The 27,351-nt window shown below is 40.8% G+C and overlaps 1 protein-coding gene across 1 annotated transcript in view; it reads right to left on the reverse strand.

The window, feature by feature from the left end:
* DYTN (dystrotelin) overlaps positions 1–27,351 on the reverse strand; it is a 56,211-nt gene that overhangs the window by 2,244 nt on the left and 26,616 nt on the right. The window contains exons 11-12 of the mRNA XM_045034394.1: positions 6,539–6,698; positions 3,386–3,890 (exon numbers count right to left, since the gene is read on the reverse strand). Of these exons, the coding sequence (XP_044890329.1) occupies positions 3,386–3,890; positions 6,539–6,698 (665 nt within the window). The remainder of the gene's footprint in view (positions 1–3,385; positions 3,891–6,538; positions 6,699–27,351) is intronic.

Consider the following 27,351-nt stretch of genomic DNA (forward strand, 5'->3'; position numbering starts at 1 on the left):
TCACTAGGATGATCACAACACTGGGTAAATACGTTGACACCGGGTAAACCTTAGCCTGTTACAAACCATGGGACTTCCTAATTTTCCAGAGAATTCTCAAATTAAAAAAAAAAAAAACTGGGACAGTAAGATGATCAAAAACTTCCTGCTGTTACTTGATGCATCCGTGACAGAGAAATGAAACAAAGGTAGCCAACACCCTAATTTAGTTTGTTGGCCTTTCCACACCTTCATCAGTGTGGTTATCACACTTCTGGCCCTGTTATGCCCTTTTGGTGTAATTTTGGTAAGCATGCAGAGATTATGCATAAATGACGGAGTGTACTTTTACAACCCATGTCACCAACGGCTAAGAAGAATTTGCAAACAAGATCATATTCAAAACCAGACTGAATAAAGATATAAACTTACTCAGAAATATTTGAGTAAGGAGTGACGAGGTTTAGGAAATGCAAATAGCCATGAAGATTAACATAGATCCTCTGCTTGAAAGCATTAAGGAAACAGGGCTGCTCGAAAAGAAATAAGACTGTAAACTTAAATCTTGTCAATTAGCATTTGTGGGATCATCCTGAAGTATGCACTACCATAATAACAAAAAGGGAAAATGCGTGCTCTCTTGCTAACATCCTAAGCACTTTTGTATACCTCCGGTAGAAACATCCTAATGATTCTCCTTAAATTAATTTTTTGAGACATACTTTTTTTTTTGGTGTATTCTACAAAATTGGACAATGCTAACTGCACCTCTACACATTATTGCATCATTGAAATGTAGAAATAAGTTTTACCCTTTCATGATTTTCCTTTTAATGATATAATCATGTGTGTATACGTATATATGTATGATTTTTATATATAGACTTTGATAAAGGAAATTAAAATACGCATGCATCTTTTAGTTTTAGGTATCAAACTGCACAAGTGTTGGGATAACGTCTTCCCAATGTGTGTACTAGACCTAGCTTATTAGTGATCCGGAACGTGCAACACAGCCTGCTACATTTGCAAGGGCTATGAGGAATCAACAGCCCTAATAAGTTCAGTTGGAGAAACAAAACAAAAAATAAAAATGAGATGAAGATATCAAAGACTGGAAGATTTTTCTAGAATAAAAGCCAAATTTTTACGTGAAATTTTCCTGCAACCTTCAAGTGGATGTTGACTTTGCTTTGAGTACTCGTCATGACCCCAATGAAGTTAAAGTGGAAACACAGTGGGTGGAATCTTGTGCCGGCCTCAGAATCAAGCACAAGGAGTTCTCATCCTGTCTTTATCTCAGGCCGTCTGAGCATACTTTGGGCATCTTGGTAATCGTGTGTTCTCTAATGCAAGGATTGTAACTCCAACTCTTCTCACAGTGGAGATTTTCAGAATCACCAAATAATTACTTTATTGACTTGTTTCTACCAACTTCAGTATACGACCGACATTATGATGTACTGATTTTCCACCTCACCGACTGTTACGGGTTGGATTGTGTCTCTTCCCAAATTCATATGTGGGTGTCCTAACCCCAGGACCTCAGAGTGTGAATATATTGGGAAACGGCTTCTTTAAAGAGTTAATTAAATTAAAATGAAGTCATACGGGCAGATCTTAATCCAATAGGAGCAGTGTCTTTATAAAAAGAGCAAATTTGGATAGGGATGCCCACAGAGGGGTACCTTCATCTCAGACTTCAGCCTTCAGGCCTGTGAGAAAATTAATTTGTGATGTTTGAGCTACCCACTCCGTGGTAGGTGCTTTGTTATGGCAGCTCTAAAAAACTCACACGCCGATTCGGAAATATTTTGAGAAGCCCTCCTCACACATCTCTAGATGGTCACTCAAACACAAAAGATCTTAGGCTTTCAAAAAGGACATGGATATAGATATAGGGATAATATTAAGGCAACAAAACACTATAAATAAGATGGCACCAGGCCAAAACAGAAGAAATAACTATAGTAGACAGCCTTTTAAATTTTAAAATTAAATTTTTAAGCTAAATTTTAACTGAATTTTCAAAAAGATTTTTATTTTTTATTATTTTTTTTTCAAGATTTTTTATTTTTTATTTATTTAAAAAATTTTTTTTTCAACGTTTATTTATTTCTGGGACAGAGAGAGACAGAGCATGAACGGGGGAGGGGCAGAGAGAGAGGGAGACACAGAATCGGAAACAGGCTCCAGGCTCCAAGCCATCAGCCCAGAGCCTGACGAGGGGCTCGAACTCCCGGACCGCGAGATCGTGACCTGGCTGAAGTCGGACGCTTAACCGACTGCGCCACCCAGGCGCCCCTCAAGATTTTTTAAAAAGAGCCTTCAGAATTTAGCAAGGAGTCATAGCTTATGAAGAAGATGATGATCATAATGATGGTACTACTTACATTGTAGAAACTTAATCAATTGTCTTCTGGAAGAACATCATTATTACCCCCATTTATTTATTTATTTATTTTCCAATATATGTAGTTTATTGTCAAATTGGTTTCCATACAACACCCAGTGCTCATCCCAAAAGGTGCCCTCCTCAATACCCATCACCCACCCTCTCCTCCCTCCCACCCCCCCATCAACCCTCAGTTTGTTCTCAGTTTTTAAGAGTCTCTTATGCTTTATCATTACCCCCATTTTTAAACGGTAACGTCAGGCTGCCCAATTATATTTGTGGCAGTACTATTGATAATAGAGCAGTAACAAAATTATCTATTTTCTGTTATTTACTTCTCTTCTATAGTTTAATACTTTATAATGGAAATGCTTTCTAATTTAAATTTCACGTAAAAACTTGGCTTCTCTTCTAGGAGAGTCTTTTGGTCTTTGACATCTTCGTATCGGTTTTATTTTTTGCTTTTGTTTCTCCAGTTTAGCTATGAAAGCTGCTTATTTCTAAAGTGTTTGTAGCTATTTACTCTTATGGAATGCTAGGATTGTGCCAGACGCTGTAGTAAAATCTCTTACGGTCTATCACCTTTAGTGCTCACAAAAACCTTGTAAATTGGGCAACTCGAGACCTCAAGTTCAGAGATGCTACTGATGTCCAAACGATTCACAACTCTGACTCTTACTCACTAGATGAATTGTAGCTGTTGGGATAATGTTATAAAATAAAAGGCAGCCTGAGGGCGCCTGGGTGGCTCAGTCGGTTGAGCGTCCAACTTCGGCTCAGGTCATGATCTCACGGTTCATGGGCTCAAGCCCCGCGTTGGGCACTGTGCTGACAGCTCAGAGCCTGGAGCCTGCTTCGGATTCTGTGTCTCCCTCTCTCTCTGCCCCTCCCCCACTCGCGCTCTGTCTCCCTCTGTCTCAAAAACAAACATTACAAAAAAAATTTTTTTTTTAAAAAAGGCAGCCTGAATCCTTGGCCGTTAACTTTCTCCAAGGATTGTGAAAATCTTACCTGGTGGCACTTCTAGAGTGAAGGCATCTGTAAGTTTTGACAACAGTTCTTGCAGTTCCTTTTCCTCTAGCTCATCCTTTCCCTCCTGGATGTTAGGCATCTCTTTTCTGTCTGCAGTTGCCAGAGCATGACTGCTCATTTCAGGAGCCAAATGGGGGGTGTCCTGCAGCGATCCTTCCTGAGAACCGGGTAAGGAGCTAAAGATTTCCTTTGAGGTCTTTGGTGCTTGGCTTTGTGCCCTGCTGCTTTGTGTTGACTTCGGCGGCAAAAGGGCCTCTGGGGGTTCTGAATTTGGTACAGCACGCTCTGCATTTGCTTGACTTTGCTGACTTTTGTCAATCATGGTTGGGTAAGCGAGAGGTTCCCATTCTGAACAGGCTTCGGTGGCATTTGTGACCTGGGAAGAATCTCCTCCCCTCCAAAACCTTCCAACCTTTCCGTGGTCACCCTTGGAAATCGCATTTTGACAGGAAGAAGATGAAGGGTGGAGTGGCTGCAACATTACCTGGGCAAAGAAAACTTCATGAAGAAATCAACCTTTATCGTAACCTTTTCATAAATACATTAAGTTTTAATCTCCTAATCGGAAATTTTAATGCAAGATTTTTTTTCTCTTTTCTAAATCATTTATTATTGATTTTATTTTATGCTGTTAATTCAATGTCCCTCTAAAACCAGCTACAAAAAGGACAGCAGTTCAGATTCTAAAATATCACAAGAACTTGGGAAAATTCTAGGTCCTAAATGTTCAGGTTCTAAAACTATCATAAGGAATTTCTGAGAACATCAGGATACCTTGAATTGTAGCTAAAATGTATTACAATAAAACACGTTCATAATGATCCATCTAGCTAGGTATGTTGGGGGGCTTATAATAAGCCATGGGTATAGAATCTAGGGGGTGTGCACCCTATAAAGCACAGTTCCCAAAGTGTGGTCCACAGATTCTCGGAAATCCCTAAGACTTTCTTAGAGGTCTGTGAGGTCAAAATTATTTGCCCGATGATACTTAGATATTATTTGCCTGTTCACTGTGTTGACATTTGCCCCGAGGGTACAGAGTCAAAAGTAAGGCTAAAGTAAGTAAGGCTAACACCGTTGGTGCCTTGGTAGAAATCAAGGCAGCACCAAAGAGTGCTACTAGTCAGTAGTGTTCTTCACAATTATGCTCTCACAGCTAAAATAAATAAATAAATAAATAAAAATAAAATAAAAATATCCTCGGTGGTATAACAAACATTTTCAGTTTTCTTAGTTATGACATGTATTTGGTAGGATGAAAAACGTACATGATGACATGTATTTTGTAGAATACATGGATGACATGTATTGTGTAGGATGAAATGGGAAGTGTGCAAAATACTTCGAATGTTACTGAAACACAAACGTTGCCTTCTGGGTGAAAGGATGGACTTGCAGACTGTTAGGCAGACTTGGAAGTCTGGCAAACGTTTTCCAAAAATAGGTGAAGTGAGATTGTCACAGTAAGGAAGCAATTCACAGTATGTATTGTCAATTTCAACAGGTGAGGCTTGTAGCAGAAACCAGATTTTAGAAAACTCGGATCACCACCATGTGCATGATACCTTTCCAACCCGGAAAGACTTTCCTGATGAGCTTAATGGTGGTATTAATGAATGTGATTTGGCGGGGGGGGGGGGGGGGGGGGTGGAGGAGGAAGTGCGGGTATTGTATAATGGGAGGCAAGAAGTTTGGCTTAGCTCAGCGAACTTCCAAATTACCAGTGTATCGTGCTGCAATATCATGCATGGGTAGAAGCTTCATTCGAAGAGCACAACACAACATTGTATTTTAATGAAACAAGAGTGTGAGAGAGCGATGGCTTCAGATTCAAGGTTGCAACTCTCCTTTAAGAAACAATCACTGGGGCGCCTGGGTGGCGCAGTCGGTTGAGCGTCCGACTTCAGCCAGGTCACGATCTCACGGTCCGGGAGTTCGAGCCCCGCGTCAGGCTCTGGGCTGATGGCTCAGAGCCTGGAGCCTGTTTCCCATTCTGTGTCTCCCTCTCTCTCTGCCCCTCCCCCGTTCATGCTCTGTCTCTCTCTGTCCCAAAAATAAGTAAAAAAACGTTGAAAAAAAATTAAAAAAAAAAAAAGAAAGAAACAATCACTTGTGTTTCGGTGCACTTCCAACGAAAAAGATCTCTAATGATTTGAAAAGGCTTTATTCAAACATTTTTCTCTTTTTCAACTGCAAATCTCTATAAGACCAGATTTCTTCATATACTTCAATAAAACATCTTGAATGAAGCAATGAAGTCATGTCTTCTATTTATTTATTTACTTACTTATTTATTTAATTAAAAAAATTTAATGTTTATTTACATTTTTTAATGTTTACTTTTGACAGAGAGAGAGAGAGAGAGAACGAGAGAAACAGAGTGTGAGACGGTGAGGGGCAGAGAGAGAGACAGAGGGAGACACAGAATAGAATCAGAAGCAGGCTCCCGGCTCTGCACTATCAGCACAGAGCCCAACACAGGGCTCGAACCCGTGAATCATGAGATCATGCCCTGAGCTGATGTCAGACGCTTAACGAACTGACCCACCCAGGCGCCCCATGTCATGTCTTTTATTAAGCCAGATATTAAAGAAATTTGTTTAAAAATGTGAAACAATGCCACTATTCTAAGGTTTTTTTTTTTTAAATATGTAGTTACTATTTAAAATTGTTCCCTATGTAATGGGTTTACTACATTTTTAAATTCAGTAATAAACTTTTAAGCCACCTCTCGCTTTTATTTTTGATCATGGTAAAGAGCAATAGATATAACCCACAAAAGCTCCTTGGGATCCTCAATTTTTTTTTTTTTAAGAATGTAAAAAGGATGCAGAGACCAAAAGGCTAATCAGTGCTGTAAAGGACCACTTTGCTCTAGATCTATAGTTTCTAAATGGCACTGATAACCACACCAGCCACCGATTCTCCCAATGGCGTTGCCTTCAGGAAGGGGAAGGACACAGTCTGGAGAAGATAAGAGTGGGAGGAGTGAGGGAATGGAGAGAGGAGGCAGGGAAGAGAAGAGGCCGATCAGAGTGAGGTGAGAAGCTTCAGGCAGAAGTCCCTCCACTGGCCAGAGGATTTGAGGTCAGATTTGTGGACGGTCCAGATGGCATCTCCCACACTGCCTACCTGTAGATGCTGCCCCATCTGCTGTAGCTGGGTCCACAGACTATCCTGGTTGGCCGTGAGTTGGTGAATCTTTGTTTCAAATCGGCAACTTTTTTCTTTCTGGGCGGCATATATGGCTTGCAACTTGTCTTTGTATCGGTTTAACTGTTTTTTAAGGACTCTGCAAAGAGGACAGGTTTGCGTGAGTAGGAAGGGCGAGAGGCCAGCACACTCACCAGAGCCCTAGCAAGATGTACCGTGAGTCCTCTCTGTGGGAAAAGATACTGGAGGAGCCTGTGCCTTGACTATTAACCTTGATCAATGCTGTTTTATACTGTTTGACTATATGGTAACCATATACCACTGCCTTTTACGTCTCTTATATATACACACAATTCCATTAAGAATTTCATTGGCATTAGAGGTGTTTTAGAAAACTCATCATGCATGTTATGGATTGCTTTTGACAGCACACCTTCACTAGCTAGTTGCATTTGAAATTTGACCTTATTCATTATCCTTTTGTCTGGAATCACTCCATTTAGAAGGACAGTATACATGTCATGGCTAAACACCTAGCAGGGCAGGGAGGGACCAGGACAGGGAGGGGACAACGAAGCAGGCAATTCATGAATTGTGGGTCTGTTTTGGTTCCTCTTCCTAACTGCAGTTGTTCATGGGTTTAAGAAAGAACCAGGCAGTCAGGGCAATTCTTTTAAAACACAAACCAGATCATGTCACTCCTCTGCTCAAAATCCTCCAAGGGTCTCCTTCCTTGTTTAGAATAAGCCAAAGTCCTGCAGAGGCAGACAAGGCCCAGCAGTTGGCCAAGAGCCCCCTTTCCTCTTTGGCCTCCCTCTGCTTCCCCTCTGGCTCACTCACTGCCAGCCACACAGAGCTCTTGGCTACTCTCAACACACCAGTCTGCCCTTTTGGTCCTTCTGCCTGGAACCCTCCTTCCTCTCCTCACCCTCTCACAGTCATTGCTCAACATTGCATTTTCAGTGAGGCCATCCCTGACTGCCTTGATGAAATGTTCTGAATCCCTCTGTTAAGTCCATCCAGTCCAGTGTGTCATTCAAAGCTATTGTTTCCTTGTTGATTTTCTGCTTAGATGATGTATCCATTAGTGTAAGAGGAGCGTTAAAGTCCCCTATCAATGAGTTTCTTTATGTTTGTGATTAACTGATTTAGATATTTGGGTTCATTAAGTTAGGGGCATAAATATTTACAATTGTTAGATCTTCTTGGTGGACCTCTAAATTATGATCTAATGCCCTTCTTCATCTCTTGTTACAGGGTTTGTTTTAAAATCTAGTTTGTCTGGGGGCGCCTAGGTGGCTTGGTCGGTTAAGCGTCCGACTTCAGCTCAGGTCATGATCTCACAGTCCGTGAGTTCAAGCCCCACGTCGGGCTCTCTGCTGACAGCTCAGAGCCTGGAGCCTGTTTCAGATTCTGTGTCTCCCTCTCTCTCTGCCCCTCCCCTGTTCATGCTCTGTCTCTCTCTGTCTCAAAAATAAATAAAAGTTAAAAAAATTTTCAAAAAAAAAAATAAATAAAATCTAGTTTGTCTGATATAAGCATTGCTACTTTGGCTTTCTTTTGATGTCCATTAGCGTGATAGATGGTTCTCCATCCCCTTACTTTCAGTCTGCAGGTGTCTTTACTGAAATGAGTCTCTCGTAGGCAGCATATAGATGAATCTTATTTTTTAATCCATTCTGATATCCTATGTCTTTTGACTGGAGCCTTTAGTCCATTTACATTCACAGTGATTATTGAAACATGAATTTAGTGTCTTTGTGTTATCTGTAGTGTTGGTGTTTCTGGTGATGATCTCTGGTCCTTTCTAGTCTTTGTTGCTTTTGGTCTTTTTTTTTTTTCTCCACTCAAAGAGTGCCCCTTAAAATTTCTTGTAAGACTGGTTTAGTGGTCACAAATGCCTTTCATTTTTACTTGTCTGGGGAACTCTCTATTTCTCTTTCTATTTTGAATGACAGCCTTGCTGGATAAAGAATTCTTGGCTGCACATTTTTTCTGATTCAGCATGTTTGATATAGCTTGCCACTCTTTTCTGGTCTGCCGAGAACTGACCTGATCTGTCTTCCCTTGTAGGTTAGGGTCTTCCCCCCCCCCCCCCCCCCCGCTGCTTTCTTTCCTTGTCTGTGTATTTTGTGAATTTGACTATGATATATCTTGGTGATGGCTGGCTTTTTTTGAGTTTAATGGGAGTTCTCTGTGCTTCTTGAATTTTGATGTCTGTGGCTTTCCCCAGATTAGGGAAGTTTTCAGTTATAACTTGCTCACATAAATCTTCTGCCCCTTTTTTCTCACTTCATCTTCTGGGACACCTGTGATTTGAATGTTAGTACATGTTAATAAATTGCTGAGTTCCTTAAGGCTACCTTCATGACCACTGACCTGTGTTTTCCCCTTCTTTTCAGCTTCATTATTTCCATAATTTTACTTCTATACCACAAATTCACTCCTCTGCCTCATCCATCCTCATTTTTATGGCCTCTGTGTGGGTTTGCATCTCAGTTATAGAATTTTTAATTTTGGCCTGATTAGATTTTAGTTCTTTTATCTCTGCAGAAAGGGATTCTCTGGTGATTTCTATGCTTTTTTCAATCACAGGTAGTATCCTTATAACTGTTGTTTTAAACTCTAGTTCGGCATCTTACTTACGTCTGCATTGATTAAATCCTTGGCTGTCATTTCTTCCTTTTCTTTCTTTAGAGGTAAATTCCTCCATATTGTCATTTTGGGGGGGAAACATAATAATAATAATAGAATAAAATAAAATAAAAATTGAAAACCTGAAAACATAAAATAAGGGAAGCTAGCTTGTAGGTGTGTTTTGGTCTGCTTGTTAAGAGAAGCTTGATAGAAAAAAGAGAAAAGAAGAGAGAAAAAAAATTAAAAATTAAAAAATAAAAAATAAAACAATTTTGCTCTTTCTGTATCCAAGAAATAAAAGAAAAGAAAAACAATAGAAAAAAACAAAACAAAATAGAAGCAGCAGCAACAACAAAAAACAAACAAAACACCCAAATGAAGCTAGATCCAGTTTCCCCTAGAGCTGAAACTTTGCAGGAGTCTATGGTCAGTAGACTGAACTCGTGGAAGGGATCTAGGCTGGTTTTCTAAGGGAGGGGCCTGCCTCTACGGTTCTCAGTTCTCAAACCCACTTGCTTAGTGGAGAGGTGTCTGGAGGTCACAGCCGGGCAGGGCTTGGTGTAATGGCTCCATTCTCCACTTGGTGGCGCTGTATAGCGCACTGGGGTCAATCACTGTTGGTGGGCTAATAGCGAAAACGCCTTCACCATTCTCTATAGTCTCCAGAGCAGGAAGTTCACACTCTCACAGGCATGCGATCAGTCACCCCTCCTGTGTCCCCACTTCCGCCAGCTCCCCATCTGCCCCCTGTCTATGTCCAAGCTGTTTGCCTACCAGGCGGTGCCTCTCTCCAAAATTTTTATCTCAGGGCTGTCTGTGCTTCAAAATCCCACCATTTAGAGACTCCAGCTGGTCAGACCTGCAGTGATCTTCTGGGGGAGGGTCTCCTCGCATTGTGGCTGGTGCCGCTTGTCCCAAGAAATAGTCATGTTACTGCGCGGTGGCAACAGATCAGAATTTATGGTAAATCACAACACCTGGCCGGGGCTAGGGTTTGCTGCCCGCAGCTGGCATCTTTGTTCCTATACTGGTGACCTTGGCTAGATCGGAGGGATGATGGTGGCATAGGAGGATGCTGGGCTCACCGCGTCTTGCTGATCACTTAGATTCCACCTACACCTGCCTAAATAACCCAGAAAACCACCAGAAGACTAGCAGAACGGAGTCTCCCGAGCCAAGCGCAGACGAGAGGCCCACGGAAGAGGGTAAGAAGGGCGGAGAGGCGGTGCGTGCTCCACGGACTGGCAGGAGGGAGCCGGAGTGGAGGGGTGGCCTGCTGGCATAGCAGAGCCCATGAGTCTGGCTTGCAAAAGCGGAGGGGCCAGGCAGAGTGTGTTCTGACAGCAAGCGGGACTTAACATCTGGAAGGTTATAAGTTAACAGCTCTGCTCGGAGAGTGGGAAGGCTGGAGGACAATGGGAGGGAGAGTTGCTGAGCCCTGGATGACAGAGCGCAGCTTGGCAAGGAACTAAGGCGCTCACCAGTGCCATCTCCCTCACCCATTCCCCAGCCAAAATCCCAAAGGGAACCAGTTCCTGCCAGGGAACTTGTTTGCACCATGCAAACACCCAGTGCTGTGCTTCTGCGAACCCACACCTCCGGCGGCAGGCCTGACTCCCTCCCGGTGCCACAGGGCCCCTCCCGAAGCGGATCTCCGAAGGATAAGCAAGCTGAGCCTGCCCCTCCCGCCCCTGTGCACCTTGCCGATCCACCCCAGCTAATACGCCAGATCCCCAGCACCACAAGCTTGGCAGTGTGCAAGTAGCCCAGACGGGCCACACCACCCCACAGTGAATCCCACCCCTAGGAGAGGGGAAGAGAAGGCACACACCAGTCTGATGGTGACCCCAGCGGTGGGCTGGAGGCAGACATCAGGTCTGACTGCAGCCCCGCCCACCAACTCGAGTTATTCAAGACAGCACAGGGGAAGTAAGTGCTCTGCAGGTCCGCACCACTCCAGGGACTATCCAAAATGACGAAATGGAAGAATTTCCCTCAAAAGAATCTCCAGGAAATAACAACAGCTAATGAACTGATCAAAAAGGATTTAAACAATATAACAAAGTGAATTTAGAATAATAGTCATAAAATTAATCGCTGGGCTTGAAAACAGTATAGAGGACAGCAGAGAATCTATTGCTACAGAGATCAAGGGACTAAGGAACAGTCAGGAGGAGCTAAAAATGCTATAAACGAGCTGCAAAACAAAATGGAAACAACCACGGCTCGGATTGAAGAGGCAGAGGAGAGAATAGGTGAACTAGAAGATAAAGTTATGGAAAAAGAGGAAGCTGAGAAAAAGAGAGATAAAAAAATCCAGGAGTATGAGGGGAAAATTAGAGAACTAAGTGATGCACTAAAAACAAATAATCTACACATAATTGGTATTCCAGAGGAGGAAGAGAGACGGAAAGGTGCTGAAGGTGTACTTGAAGAAATAGCTGAGAACTTCCCTGATCTGGGGAAGGAAACAGGCATTGAAATCCAAGAGGCACAGAGAACTCCCTTCAGACGTAACTTGAATTGATCTTCTGCACAACATATCATAGTGAAATTGGCAAAATACAAGGATAAAGAGAAAATTCTGAAAGCAGCTAGGGATAAAAACGCTCTAACATATAAAGGGAGACCTATAAGACTCGTGACTGATCTCTCTACTGAAACTTGGCAGGCCAGAAAGGAATGGCAGGAGATCTTCAATGTGATGAACAGAAAAAATATGCAGCCGAGAATCCTTTATCCAGCAAGTCTGTCATTTAGAATAGAAGGAGAGATAAAGGTCTTCCCAGACAAAAACTGAAGGAATTCGTCACCACTAAGCCAGCCCTACAAGAGACCCTAAGAGGGATCCTGTGAGACAAAGTACCAGAGACATCGCTACAAGCATGAAACCTACAGACATCACAATGACTCTAAACCCATATCTTTCTATAATAACATTGAACGTAAATGGATTAAATGTGCCAACCAAAAGACATAGGGTATCAGAATGGATAAAAAAACAAGACCCATCTATTTGCTGTCTACAAGAGACTCATTTTAGACCTGAGGACACCTTCAGATTGAGAGTGAGGGGATGGAGAACTATTTATCATGCGACTGGAAGTCAAAAGAAAGCTGGAGTAGCCATACTTATATCAGACAAACTAGACTTTAAATTAAAGGCTGTAACAAGAGATGAAGAAGGGCATTATATAATAATTACAGGGTCTATCCATCAGGAAGAGCTAACAATTATAAATGTCTATGTGCCAAATACGGGAGCCCCAAATATATAAAACAATTACTCACAAACACAAACAACCTTATTGATAAGAATGTGGTAATTGCAGGGGACTTTAACACGCCACTTACAGAAATAGATAGATCATCTAGACACATGGTCAGTAAAGAAACAAGGGCCCTGAATCAGGATCAGATGGACTTGACAGATACATTTAGAACTCTGCATCCCAAAGCAACAGAATATACTTTCTTCTCGAGTGCACATGGAACATTCTCCAAGATAGATCACATACTGGGTCACAAAACAGCCCTTCATAAGTATACAAGAACTGAGATCATACCATGCATACTTTCAGACCACAATGCTATGAAGCTTGAAATCAACCATAGGAAAAAGTCTGGAAAACCTCCAAAAGCATGGAGGTCAAAGAACACCCTATTAAAGAATGAGTGGGTCAACCAGGCAATTAGAGAAGAAATTAAAAAATATATGGAAACAAACGAAAATGAAAATACAACAATCCAAACGCTTTGGGATGCAGCGAAGGCAGTCCTGAGAGGAAAATACATTGCAAACCAGGCCTAGCTCAAGAAACAAGAAAAATCCCAAATACAAAATCTAACAGCACACCTAAAGGAACTAGAAGCAGAACAGCAAAGGCAGCCTAAACCCAGCAGATGAAGAGAAATAATGAAGATCAGAGCAGAAATAAACAATATAGAATCTAAAAAAACTGTAGAGCAGATCGACGAAACCAAGAGCTGGTTTTTTGAAAAAATAAACAAAATTGATAAACCACTAGCCAGGCTTCTCAAAAAGAAAAGGGAGATGACCCAAATAGATAAAATCATGAATGAAAATGGAATTATTACAACCTATACTGGTGACCTTGGTGGCTCGATGGCACCCGTGGGATCTTTTGCCCACGGAGAGGCTGTAGCACCTCTACCAAATGCACGGGGAACCACTGCTACCTGTGCGACCCAGGGGATCCTCAGACCGCACTACAGCTGACCTCTGAAGTTTCAAACTCTGTACTCTGCCGTTTATAAAAAACTGGCGGTACTGAATCCGTCTCCTTCCTCCCCACTCCCGTCAGTGGTTTGGGCGAACAGGTTTCTTGCACAGTCCTCTGTGCCTGTTTTCACTTTCTCTCTAACCGCTTTCCGGGGCTTGGGGGTGGAGTGCTTTCTTGTGCAAACCCGACACACTGCTCTCTTTCCCTCTTTCTCCCCTAGGTCGCCTCTCCGCACCACTACCTGCCTGTGTTCTCTCCCTCCAATTATGCGGATTGTTCTGTTTATCATCCGATCTATTTCCTATGTGTTCAAAATGGTTTGATGTTGATCTAGCTGTGATTGAGGGATGAGACAAACCCAGGGTCCCTTTACTACTCTGCCACCTTAACTTCTCCTAGTGGCTCCTGGACTGCCCTACTTGAAATTGCAAAACCCGACCTCCAGCACCTCACATCTCCTTTCCTACTTATTTGTCTTCTTAGCTTTCTGCTTGTCTCATTGCTACGGAGCTTGATAAAGCCTTAGATTTTGGACTTAGTCTCCAGCCTTCAAACCTCCAGACACTCACGTTATATGACATACGATATATTTTACTTGTTATTTTACGTATACCTTACTTATTCTATTACTTAATAATGTCTTACTGTCTCTTTATTCTGGCAAATTTTTTTCTTCTGGTTTGCTTGTTGCCATATTCCCAGGCCCGGGCCTAAAATAGTCCCGGTTACGGAGTATGTGTACAATTAAAACTGGCAGAATGAAGTACAATCTTCTTCTTTCATCAGCATGGTTGGCATATGGGTGGAATTTGTAGGAATCAAATTGTCGGTGGCAAACGCAACAAGATTTCTCAGTGTTAGAACCTCTGAAATTCCTAATTACCATAGGTCATGGAGAGGTCTTGGGGTCTGGTCTGGGCTCCCGCCTAAAGTGGGCATCTCTGAAGGAGAGCCCTCACACTTATCGGCAATCACACTCAGATGAAAAGGGAGTCTGACTCTAATATCCTTGATTATAATTGGAGTTTCAAATGTATCTTTATGATGGGTTTTTCAGAAAGGAGTCAGTCCAGGGACTTGAAGCACACAACAAAGATACATCCTCAGAAGTCACTCTGGACGGTTTTCTAGACACTATTGTGCTTATTATAGCCATCAGTGGTGTCAGTTTCTCTTTTTTTTCCTATGCTGGTCACTGTCCCCATCTCCCAGGCTTAATGGAACCAGCCCGATGATTTCTGTTCTGCTTAACTCAAATAGAACCAAAGTCTCCTTTTACCTTCATATTGGGCTTAGTATTTCTCTGTTTAAGGGGTTTCTTCTTAATAATAATAAAAAAAAAACATGGTGATATCTTTGTAGAAATGTTTCCACTCCCTGTGGAGTGCATTAACGGATTTGTGAGTTCTCCACAGTTCATTCCTGATGCTGACCACAGTCTAGAGGAGCAAGAAATACAGAATGTGAGTGTTTGTCTTTTGGTTTGAATTTAACCCACATTCCTTACAATTCATCATAGGAACATGATAATGAGATATGTACGTGTTCTAATATATATAATGTATATCATACATATATGAAATACAGTCTATTTCAAGAAGTGAGTGGTGTTTGGGTTTAGGTTCATATACAAGGATGCAGATGTTCATATGCTCACAGGGCAACTTCACCATCTCATTTTTACATGATGCTTTTCTTTAAAAGGATTTCACCATGAACAAGATTTTTAGGTTTTAAAAATAAATTACAACAGTCCTTTGCCTGAGCTAGGCTGCTGCCCAGAAAACCTCCTTCCCCAAAGGCATCTATGAAAAGCAGTTGGGCCACTGACTTCCCCTTGGGAAGGAATCTTGGCTCAAGCAATCTTTCCCCTCGGTCTGTCACTTTCTACTTAAACTTTACTATCTTTCCATCCCTTTCCACATGGATGTGTACTGAGAGTCGTCGCTTCTCTTTGGATTCACCGAGGCTCTTTGAATTAATAGTGATCAGCTCAGCTCTCATTTAGGATTTTCCCACCAAACTTTGCCTCTCATATCACATTCTGCTTCCTGAACGGCACCCAGGTATAAGTCCTGACTTGACCCAGACTGGCCCAGCCTCCTGGGGCACCGTGTACCAGCCCTTGGCTCCTCCACGTCTGGATGGGAGATTGGATTTTATTACTCTACACTTATAAGCAGCTGTGGCAATACTCTGTGGCCTTGTCTCCCCCCTGCAAAGCCGCTGAAGAGGAGCTGGCCACCTTGGGAACATTCGTCTACAGGAACAGCCTGAAAGAGGAAGAGGGAAGGGCAGGAAGAAGGAACCGAACTACAGACTTAGAGTCACGCTCTCTGGTTGGCGTGTACTCTGTGGCCCCTCCGAGTGACCTGGGCCTGTCTCTTCACTCAAATGTTCAAACAGCTTCTGCATGCCTCGCATAGCCTTGGAGTCCGCGAACGTTATATCATTAACATCAATGTTATCACGTGGTACATGTTGTTCTGCAGTTGAGAAGCGTTTCGGGTTGGCACATATGGGCTTACCACGGTTCAGCCATAGAGAAGGTACTACGGTTTATTTAGTCATTCTCACTTGGAGGGCATCAAGCTGTTTCCAGTTTTTCGAAAGTGTAAGCAATGTTGCAGTGAACAAAGCTGTAATGTCTCCTCGAGCGTATATGTGTGCAGGGTTCTCAGGTTTTACGTTTAATAGATAGTAGCCATTTGCCCACTTTGGGCACACACGTGCACAAATACGCACACACACGTGAACACGCATGTATGCATATTTGGAAATGCATAGATATACCGCAAATAAATGCGAAGATCTAGCCCAAACAGATTACCTCTGGGGAACTGGGAACCTGACCTGGGATGGGAATTATGGTTGAAAATGACCTTACCTTTCTCTGCAATATTTTAACTTTTTCTAAGGCAAAAAGATTCATCTTATTTGTATAATTAAAAATGTTTTTTTTTAATCTAAGAAAGAAATGTACTACATGAGTAAGATAGGCTGTAGCAACTATAAAAATGAAAAAGAGGTGAGGTGGAATAAAAGGAGAGTGAAATAAAGGATAGAAAACCCGAACAGCAAAACCTCTTTGAAATTTCCTCCTTTGGAACAAAGAAATGTCAAAGTGGAAGAAAGGCTCGGTTGTGGAAATGGCTTTTCTTCCTCTTTTACTCGAAGCAGGAGACGGAGAGGCTGCTTAATGTGTCCCCACACGGGCAACTGCAGCCTTCTGTATTGCTACGCCTGCAGGGCGGGGTCTACGGGGGCTGATGGTTACCATGCACACGGGCTGCCTGTCACTGGGCGGTCGCAGGACCCAGCCTCGGCTCACACTTTTCCCCAGCACCGCTGCAGCATGGGAACTTTAATTTTTCCTGGGTGATTGAAAAACATTACAGATAATGTTCTGAAGACCTTCCTTAGGATCAGACTGTACTGATTACACTGATTGAGGGGAACACCTACCAGTGGAGTCACACTTGGGAGAGCAAATAAACAACTGATTGAAAACAGGAGAAAGTATTTGCAGACCGTGCGCGGGCGCGCGCGCGCACACACACACACACACACACACACCCAAGGTGGCATTTCTAATTCCTTTGATGAAAAATTACGTTGGATTTTTTTTTTTTTTACGTTTCTCTTTCATTTTATTTCTTTTACCTCTCTTTGCCTCTCATCTCTTCCCTTCCAAATTTCCTGGCATTTTCCTTATGCCTGGATGTACTGGTTTTCCTTCCCCTCCCCCCTACTTTTGCATAGCGTCACATTGTGTGATACTGAGTTGCCATGTTGAGGCCCCTATGGGCAGAAGAAATCTTTATCTGTAAGTTATACCAGCAAGTTTGGGGGCAGAAACTTCATATCTGTGGACACTGGACATCAAAATTTAAAGACATCAAAGTCGAATGCAGCTTACTTTTAGGATGTAGACTTAGCAACAGTCCCTTCAAAGCTGAACTTTGTCCACTAAGTGGCCAGTCCAGTTCCCTGGCTGCATATGCTGTTGTGGTGAGCATTTCCCTCTTTTGGGGGAGCAAAAGGTAAGAGAAAATTCATGTTGCTCAGCTACATGTAAATGAGGATAGGTTTGTTGTCTTCTTAAGGATATTAATACCGAATCTTCTAAAACATGCCACAAAGAACACTGTAGACTATATTATAATTAATTGTGTGTACCACTGTAGCCATTAATTCATAGTTTTTAGCTGGGAAGAATGTTTCAAATAAACAGCACACTTGGAAACATCAGATTAACCTGATACATTTCTACTCTTCGGGAAAGACTATGCAATTGATCATATTAAAGAGGCCAAAGACTGACCAGTAGTTATCTAATTTGAGAATATATGTTTAAAATTTTGTTTTAAATGTTTATTTTTGAGAGAGAGAGAAAGAGAGAGAGAGCATGAGAGGGGAAGGGACAGAGAGAGAGAGGGAGACACAGAATCAGAAGCAGGCTCCAGGCTCTGAGCCATCAGCACAGAGCCTGGCGTGGGGCTCAAACTCACGAAACGCGAGATCATGACCTGGACTGAAGTCAGATGTTTAACCGACTGAGCCACCCAGCTGCCCCATAAATGTTGCAATTCTAAATAAAAAATAGGCAAATCAAATTTAAGTTAAATCGAAGAACAATCCACTACAAACAGATATAGCTTTTAGTTTCAGTGATGCCAGGAATGTTTACTCTCAGAGACTATTAATGCAGTTCTCCCAATAAAGGAAAACATGAGATAATGTCAAATGAGGCTTAAAAAGATATTTAAAATAAATAGATTCAAAATCATTTCTGATTGCATCTCCTCCCCCCCCCCCCGCCAAAAACGTAAAAGGAATAAGAAAAGAAAATTACTTCCTTCACATTAAAAGGAATTTCAATCCAACAACGAACACCATCAGAGTTAATGGAGAAGCATGAGAGAAATGCCCCATTAAATCTCATTCCATTTTTAGTGAGATAAGCTGTCCCACCACCTCTTGCATTATTCAGTCCTGTTCTGGAAGATTTGGATTCTCTCAGGAAGACATGCAGAGAAATGAGAGGTTTAAATATTGGAAAGAGAGACCAAAATATCCTTTTTTCCCCAAACTGTATGATTGTTTACTTAAAAGCAAGAGATTCAAACTAAACCAGTATTTGAAATTATTAAGAGAGTTCAGAAAGCTTTCTCTTTATAAGAGAACTCTTCAAAAATCCATAACTTTCCAATATGCCATCATCAATAATTAAGAAAAAAGGTACAATGGGAAAGGCCTTTATTCAAAACAAGTACAACAAACGTAAAAGACCCAGGGTGTTCTCAGTGGGAAATGGAGAATGGTAAAAAGTAAGCTACATACAACCCTTACTGACAGATATGTGCACCTCAGAAAAGAGGTTTAATGCAAATCGAACCAAAATACGAATGACTAATTTGGCATATTACAAATGGTTTTAAAGTTTTTCTAGAAGAATAATTGTTTAATAACAGCTAACACTTTAAAAAATAAAAATAACAATGATGTCAGCAAGACAGCAGAAAAGGCGCTGGACCCTCCTATCTACCACCCGGCCCCAGACGCTGATTACACATCATGACAGTTCCACCTCTGCTGGGGGTAGTTAGGAAAGGGGCGGGTCATATATCCACATTCTGATTTTACTGGAAGTGGCCAGGAGAATTGCCTATTTAAGTAAAAAAGTAGGAATAGGAGAATACTCTCACCTTCTAACATGCATCGAAATAAAACCCAGGTAGACTTAAACCTTACTTAACTGCCGAAAAAAGTCAAGCCATATTATGCCAAAAAACAACAACAACAACAAAACAACCCAAAAAACAAAAAATCAAGCCCTGTTAAAGCAAATACAGCTGAAGGGTCATTTGATTTTTTAACGCAGTAAATTTTCCAAGCATAAAACCGTGTAGGAAGTCAGAAAAGGAACGATTAACAATGTTTCCATAGAACTTAAAACTGTCTATATAGCAAGTCACATTATAAATAAGACTAAAAGGAAAGAACTATGAAGAAGGGTTGCCCATGGCTAAAATCTTAAAAGTTCAAATACATTAATGAAACAAACTGATGCATCAGGAAAACTGGTCAGAAGACACCGACAGAAGAGAAAATACAATTGCCTTTACGTTAAGAAGAGATGGACATTAAAGCAAATAAAAAAAATATTCTGCTCATAACATTTAGTAACTAAATTATAACATTTATAATATTCTGCTCATAACATTTAGTAATTAAGTAACAATACTAGCAAGGATCAAGCCAGATGGCTACCTGAATTCGCTAGGAGTATAGTTTGGTGCATAGCTTCTAAATAGTCATTTCATAGCGAGTATGAAGAGCCTTGACGACATTCCCACCTCTCATTCTAGTGATTTCACTTTAAGAACATACCCCACTGAAACATTTAGGGAACCACGTACAAAGAATAAAGTACCAGGATTTCAATAGTAAAATATTAAAGTATGCAAAAATTGGAAATAACTCAAATATCCAATGACAGAAGAAGGGTTAAATAAATAATGCTACACCCACTTGAATAAACATTGCACGACAATGTGTCTGAAGAGTTGTAACGGCGATGGGAAATGCTCACAACATAACCTACACTGATATGGAACTATGTAATCAATATGCTTTGCAGTATGATGTAAACTGTATTACAAGTATTTGCAGGGAAAGCAGTACACCAAAATATTAACACATTACTACTAAAATATTAATATCAGGAAAGAGTACACTTATCACGAGGAGCACTGAGTCATGTATAGAATTGTTGAATCACTGTATTGTACACCTGAAACTAATATAACTCCGTATCTCACTGTACTGGAATTAAAATAGAAAACTTAATAAAAAAATTAAAATATTACAATAGTGGCTTCATTGTGATTTGACTGCAGTTACAATTTTGTTCGTTGCCGGCTTTTCCAGGTTTTCTATAGTAAATACATAACACTTTGTGATAGGGGATAAAAAGTGATTTCAAAAAATATTTTCTTTATCACATTCACATCTGAATAGAAATCCTGCTCTAAAGCAGAGATTTATAAGAGGTGTTAATAATATTTAATTATCAGCTACGACATCGAGGAGAGCCTTTTTAGAAAATGCATAATCAGATATTAAATTTAATATTCAAAAGAGCATTAAAGTAGCGTGACTTTTTTTTTTTCTGGTGCTTTTCTTTCCCCCAGGCAACTACCTAGGTGATAGAGAGGAATTAGCCAATCATGGAAGTGGGGATTGTATTTCCCACCCTCCTTCTTGACAATCTAGAAAGGAGAATGAAAGGAAATTTAGCGATGGCTGCATCAAACCCCCAGGTCATCCTGTGCAGGTCAGATACTAGGGGTTCTAAGCGCCGGTGTGTGTTTACCGTGTCATATCGGAAAGAACATAAAATAGAGCCGATTAGTTTAAGGTCAGGCATATTCCATTTTATACAGTTCCACTTAGTTTAATTCTTTTATTCAAAAACTATTTTTAAAGCGTCTCACCATCTCGAGTTATTGCAGATAAGACAATTAAAAATAAAAGCAGAGAACTCCCTGCTCACAGATACTTCACATTTAATGAACAGATGAATATACAATCATTATTGACATTAACGCGATTATTTCTACAGGATATGATGAGAGCACAGGGAATGAAGTGATTATTCTGTGCTACACTTGATTATGTCTTTAAGCAATGGGACATTTGGGGAGAACCCGTAACTTCTTTGTCACATATGTTTGAGTGACACACTCTCTTCCTGCCCCGTCTGAGATAATTTTGATACCTTTGGGTTGCTCCACACCATTTTCAGTTCTCATACAAACATCAAATATATATTAGATTTATTTTGGGAAGAAAAATGACATCATTTTATACACATTATTCTGCCACTTGCCCTTTGGCTAATGTAGGATGATGAATGCCCTCTAGTATAATAGACACGTGCTTAAATTTGTTCATTTGAGCGGATTTATTATGTTCTGTTGGATGTCTGTTTCATGTGTGTTCCACCGGTTTTCTACTGGTGGACCCTTGGGTTGTTTCCGGTTTACTGCCCCACCCTCCAGTGCTGCAGTGTGTGTCCTTATTTACTAGGTAGTGGTGCTTTTGTTCCCATGAGATCATTCCCTTCAGTACTCAAACATGCTGTTATTTTTTCCATCATAACAAAACATTCTCTCCACTTCAGGCACGCTGACTCTTTGCTCCCTCTACTGTCACAGATGCTGGAAAGAATTTTCTTTGGTATCTTCAATTCCTCAGCCCCTATTCTCTCCTAAACTGCCTCTAGTCTGATTTTTGCTACTACCACTCTCCTACGCTGCTCTTTTTGAGGTCGATTCTCTCATGGCAAAATCCAAAGGCCAATTCTTGCTTGCCCTAGCAGCAGCATTGGACAGAGGAGACCACGCCTTCCTCCTTGAAACACTTTGCCTACCTTCCAGGATGCCTCATTTTCTTCGTTTTCCTCCTAGATCATTCATCTTTCTCGTCTCCCCTGCTGGCTTTTCCTCTGCTCTCCAACTTTGTAATGTGGACTGCTGCAGGGCTCAATCCACTATCCACCTTTTTTCTGTCTATACTCTCCTCGGCGATCTCATAGAATGTCATGGCTTGAAGAGCCATCTGTGTTGGCAACTCCTAAATTTGCACGTCCAGGAGGCTTGCCCCCAAATTCCAGACCATGAATGGGCAACTGCCTAGTCGACGTCTCCGCATGGGTGTCTGAGATATCTCAATCTTAACCTATCCCAAACTGAACTCCTGATCATCCTCCCCCAAAACCTGCTCCAAAAACAGCCTCCCTATTTCAGATGATAGCTACTTTCTCCTGTTACTTACTGTTGCATCACCATGACCATATAGTTTAGTATGACCCATAAGATCTGAGGATGAGAATATAAATTCTCTTAACTGATCCAAGCATATAAGGAAATCTAATATGTAGCAAAGTTGGCAATGTAATTAAGTGGGGGGAAAGATAGCAAAATTGGCACGTATCTGAAAGAAAGCAAAGTCAGACCCTTGCTAAAATAAATTCCAAATGGACTCAAATGTAAACTCAAAGTTGAAAAGAGGAACACCGGAAGAACATTTAGGAAATTAGGATACGACCTTGCTTCTGCTTTTGCCCCAACCCTTGCATCCCGTTGGTCTATTTTCAGCATGTCCTCCTTTGCCGAGTTCTGCCAAACTGGCCTCTTTGCTGTTCTTTGGACCTGCCAAGCACACTTGCACTTCTGGCTGCTTGTCTGCTCAATTTGCAGGGCTTTTCTTAGACACCTGTAGGATTCACTCCCTCACCTCCTTCAAGGCATTGTTCAAATGTGACTTTTCACAGACATCCACTATAACCACCCTATTTAAATGTGCTACCAATTCCTCCTCTAAGTCTTGGCATCTCTCACCTGCTTCTTTTTTTCTTTTATTTGAGTGTTTATAACTTCTCATATACTATACAATTCACCTATATGCCTATTTTTCATTGTCTAGTCTCCCCACTAGAATGAAAGCTCTCTGAAAGCAGAGACAGCTCTTTGTCCCTCTTGTTCACTGACGTATCCTAAGTGCCTAGAAGAGTGTTAGCTACAGGTTAATGGAACGAACAAACAAATGGAGATTTTTCAGCTTATTTTCTGAAAAGTCTGCAGCTACTTGTGTTCCTACTAAATTTCAGAGCGCCTATTCTCTTCCATATTCGCCAGCACTGGGTGTGGTTATTCGCTCACGCTTTGCTGTTCTGTTAGATACGATGATGGTAGCTCGTGGTTCCTTTAATTTGTAATTTAGCCACTAGTGACATTGAGAATATTTTGCGGTGTTTAATAGCCATTTGCAATACGTCTTCTGTGGTTGCCTATTTATATATTTGGTGTATTTTTCTCCTCACTCTCTTCCTCTTCCTCATTTTCTTCTTCCTCATTTCCCCTTCTCCTTCCTTCTCCTTTTGGGTTTTTCTTATCAATTTGCAAGGGCTTTTCTGTCATATAGTTTGTCTTATTAGTGAAAATATTTTTCTAAGTTTATCTTTTGATGTTCTTTATATCATTTACCACAGGAAAATATTTAAGTGTGCATGTTATCATGGATATCTGTGTATTATTTTTTTTTAAAGTTTGTTTATTTTGAGGGAGAGAGAGAGTGAGCAGGGGTGGGGGGAGAGAGAGAATCCAAGCAGCCTCCACACTCAGCACAGAGCCCAATGTGGGACTTGATCTCATGACTGTGAGATCATGACCTGAGCTGAAATCAAGTCGGATGCTTAACCAACTGAGCCACCCAGGTGCCCCTATATCTGCCTATTATTACTTCACAATGCTTTGTTTTTCTGTCTTTCTTAGGACGATCTCTTCCAACGCTAAGTTTAATATTTTTATTTTAAATTAAAATTGTTTTCACATTTATATATTAAAAAATTTGAATATTAATTTATTTTTGAGAGGGAGAGAGAGACAGAGTGCGAGCAAGGGAGGGGCACAGAGAGAGGGCAACACAGAATCTGAAGCAGGCTCCGGACTCTGAGCTGTCAATACAGAGCCCAATGCGGGTTTCCGACCCATGAGATCATGACCTTAATCGACTGAGCCACCAGGTGCCCTTTTTTTATTACACATTTTTTTAATGTTTATTTATTTTTGAGAGAGAGAGAGAGACAGAGCGTGAGAGGGGGAGGGGCAGAGAGAGAGGGAGACACAGAGAGTTGTTTTTACATTTAAATTTTAAACAATTTGGAATTTATTTTAGTTTACAGGATGAAATAAGGGCCAGTTTGCTTTCTTTCAGATGGATAGCCAACTACGCATCCTTTTTGGGGGAATCAAACGTCATCTTTATCATATATTAGGTTCCCATTTATGCTTGAATCAATAATTAAATTGTATATCTTATCCTCATATCTACATGTTCATTCTTTTTTTATACATAGTGGTTCTATACTAAGTTTTAATATCTGTTGAAAAACATGCCTTCCCACTATTCTTCAATTTTATAATTTAAAATATTCTGGTACAATTTATTATTTCAAAATGCCTTCAAAATCATTTTATCGTATTTAAAAAAACATTGTGATTCGTATTTAAAAAAAACATTGTGATTCTACTTGGAAATGGATTTAATTTAAATACAGTCAGGTCTCATTAATGATGGCCATTCTGTTTTACACAGTCACTGTGAACCTGACTTAATGCAGACTGACCCATCGCCCCAAGGGGAAATACAGGGTTAGAGGTCCTTGCTGGTCTCTGGGCAGATCATCTCCGTCATTCACTCAATATATAACTTTGTTTTATATGTGTCTCTGTTTTCTTTTTAAATTTTTTTGTAATGTTTATTTATTTTAGAGACAGACAGGGCACCAACGGGGGAGGGGCACAGAGCCGGAGACAGAATCTGAAGCAAGCTCCAGGCTCTGAGCTGTCAGCACAGAGCCCAACGCGGGGTTCAAACTCACAGACCGTGAGATCGTGACCTGATCCGAAGTTGGACACCCAACCGACTGAGCCACCTGGGGGCCCCTGTGTGTCTCTGTTTATGGACACCTTATTCAATACATGTTGTTCATTTGTTTACATTGAACTTATGGTCAATAGCACTATAATGCATGCCCGCACAAAGGTTAAAGCACATTTTCTTGTTAAGGCACATATGTCATAGCCTTCTTGCCCTTAGGAACAGCAGACAACATTGCAGCACAGTGCGGGCAATTTGCAACAGGGAAACCACCAAAAAAACACACAAAAAATATGAAAAGGATGTGTTTAGGGTATAAAAACTGAAACAAAAAGGCAGAGTGACTCTCAGTTTGACCTCAGCCGTGCATTGGGCAACTCAAATTTTTTGCCACTCCGTGCATGTCTGCAAATGACCAGGAAAACGTTGCAAGTATTGATTTTAGGGTTATAAATAAATTTTCGTAAGTGCATTCAAAAATTTCATAACTACAAATAATGAGGATCAACTATATTAATTTTCAGAGCATGTACAATTCTCATGCTAGAGTCTTCTCCTTCATGAATTTGGGATGTTGCCCCCCTTTTCAGGTCTTATTTTCTGCACTCTGAAATATTATAGTTTTTTAACGTGGCTTTTGTATCTTTTTTGCTAAGCTTTTTTTTCCCCTAGTTTCTCTTTAAAATAATTTGTACAGGTACTGTAAATGGGATTTTAACAAAATTTCTAGCTGGCTCTTGTTATCATAGTACAGAGCTATTAATTTGTGCATATATATTTTATTTCCCACCACTCAAAGCCTATTAATTCTAATAGTTTTTGCTAGAGTTACTTAAGATTTCTTGGAGATTTACAATCATATTAGCTGCAAATGAAAGAAATTTTGTCTGTTTCACTGTTTTAATTTTTTTATTATATATGTAAGAACGTCCCAAAATATTTAATAACAGTGGTGATATTTGGCACCTGGCTTTCGGTTATGTTTTTTGTAAGTGAAAATAATCTCAGTGTAAACCATTATATTTAAAGTAAGTGAATTCACATTAAAAGGGAGGAGGCTCATTACCATGCAGAATATTTGCTGAACCAATGAATGAATTTTTAGTACTATCACTTGGCAAAATCATTAATCTCTTAGATAATGATCAGTACTAATATGTCAACAGGTATCAGGGATATGTTTCTGCCTATTGTCACATTGTTAACTAATAATATTCCTCATCATTTCTCCTAGATCAGCCACTGATCAGAACTTCTGAACTCATTAATATCTAAGCTAAACTGAAAATTATTACACACGAATTTTACTTTGGGGAACACTTTACTGTACTCGAGTAGACAGAGTAGAACACATTGACATTTAAAAAACCTTTAGCTTTGCATAGCGCTTGCAATTTCCGTCCCTCCTCTTATCTCCACTGATACTACTTGGAGTAGGAAGGACAGGTTATTTTTATTATCAAGTGAAGAAACTGAGTCATAGAAACATGAAGTGATTTCCCCAAAGCCACACAGTTGACTGAGGACAAAGCTCAATCACTTCACTACCTTCTCCCAACACTGTGTAATCACTCTTGTGAGACTTTCTCAAGCTCCGTTCTTTTTTTTTTATGTTTATTTATTTTTGAGAGAGAGAAAGACAGAGCATGAGCAGGGAAGGAGCATAGGAAGGGGGAGACATAGAATCCAAAACAGCTCCAGGCTCTGAGCTGTCAGCACAGAGCCCGATACGGGACTTGAACCCACAAACCATGAGATTATGACCTGAGCCGATGTTGGACACCCAACCGACTGAGCCACCCAGGTGCTCCTCTCATGCTCCCTTCTAAAAGAGTTCATGACCTATCTTATTACCCCCATCAATTCCTTCATCAAACATCCATCCTTGTATTATTCAGTCCATCAGCCAATCATTCAACAGACATTTATTGAGCATTTATCAAATGCAGACATTGTTCCAAATTCTGGAAATACAGCTGGAAACAATAAAAGGTTCTCCACCCCCACCCCTGAGCTCACATTATAGCAAACAAACAAAAAACAAAAGCAAAATATATAGGATGTCAGGTGCTGATGAAATGCTCTGAAATAAAATAAAGCAAGAGAGGCAGATTGGAGTGCCAGTGACAGGGACGACGGGGTTGAAATGGTAAGTGATCAAGAATGGCCTTATGGATGAGATGACATATGAGCAAAGACTTCTATGGGTCTTTAGGAGTGAGGGGTACCAATTCCTTAAGGCAAAGGTTTAAGTCTTCAGAGGGTGGGTACCTGGCTTAGTCTTGTGGGGAACATGAAGATATGAGACAATGTAGGGCGGGGGGAAGATGAAACTGGAGAGGTGCTCAGGGGGCCCAAAATATGCAGAAATTTTCTAAATCAGTACAGTTTTTAAGGGTAATACCTTTTTTTAAATGTTCATTTATTTTTGAGACAGAGAGAGAGTGTGAGCAGGGGAGGGAC

The sequence above is a fragment of the Felis catus genome, chromosome C1 (assembly GCF_018350175.1).
Source record: "Felis catus isolate Fca126 chromosome C1, F.catus_Fca126_mat1.0, whole genome shotgun sequence".
NCBI classification, from domain to species: domain Eukaryota; kingdom Metazoa; phylum Chordata; class Mammalia; order Carnivora; family Felidae; genus Felis; species Felis catus.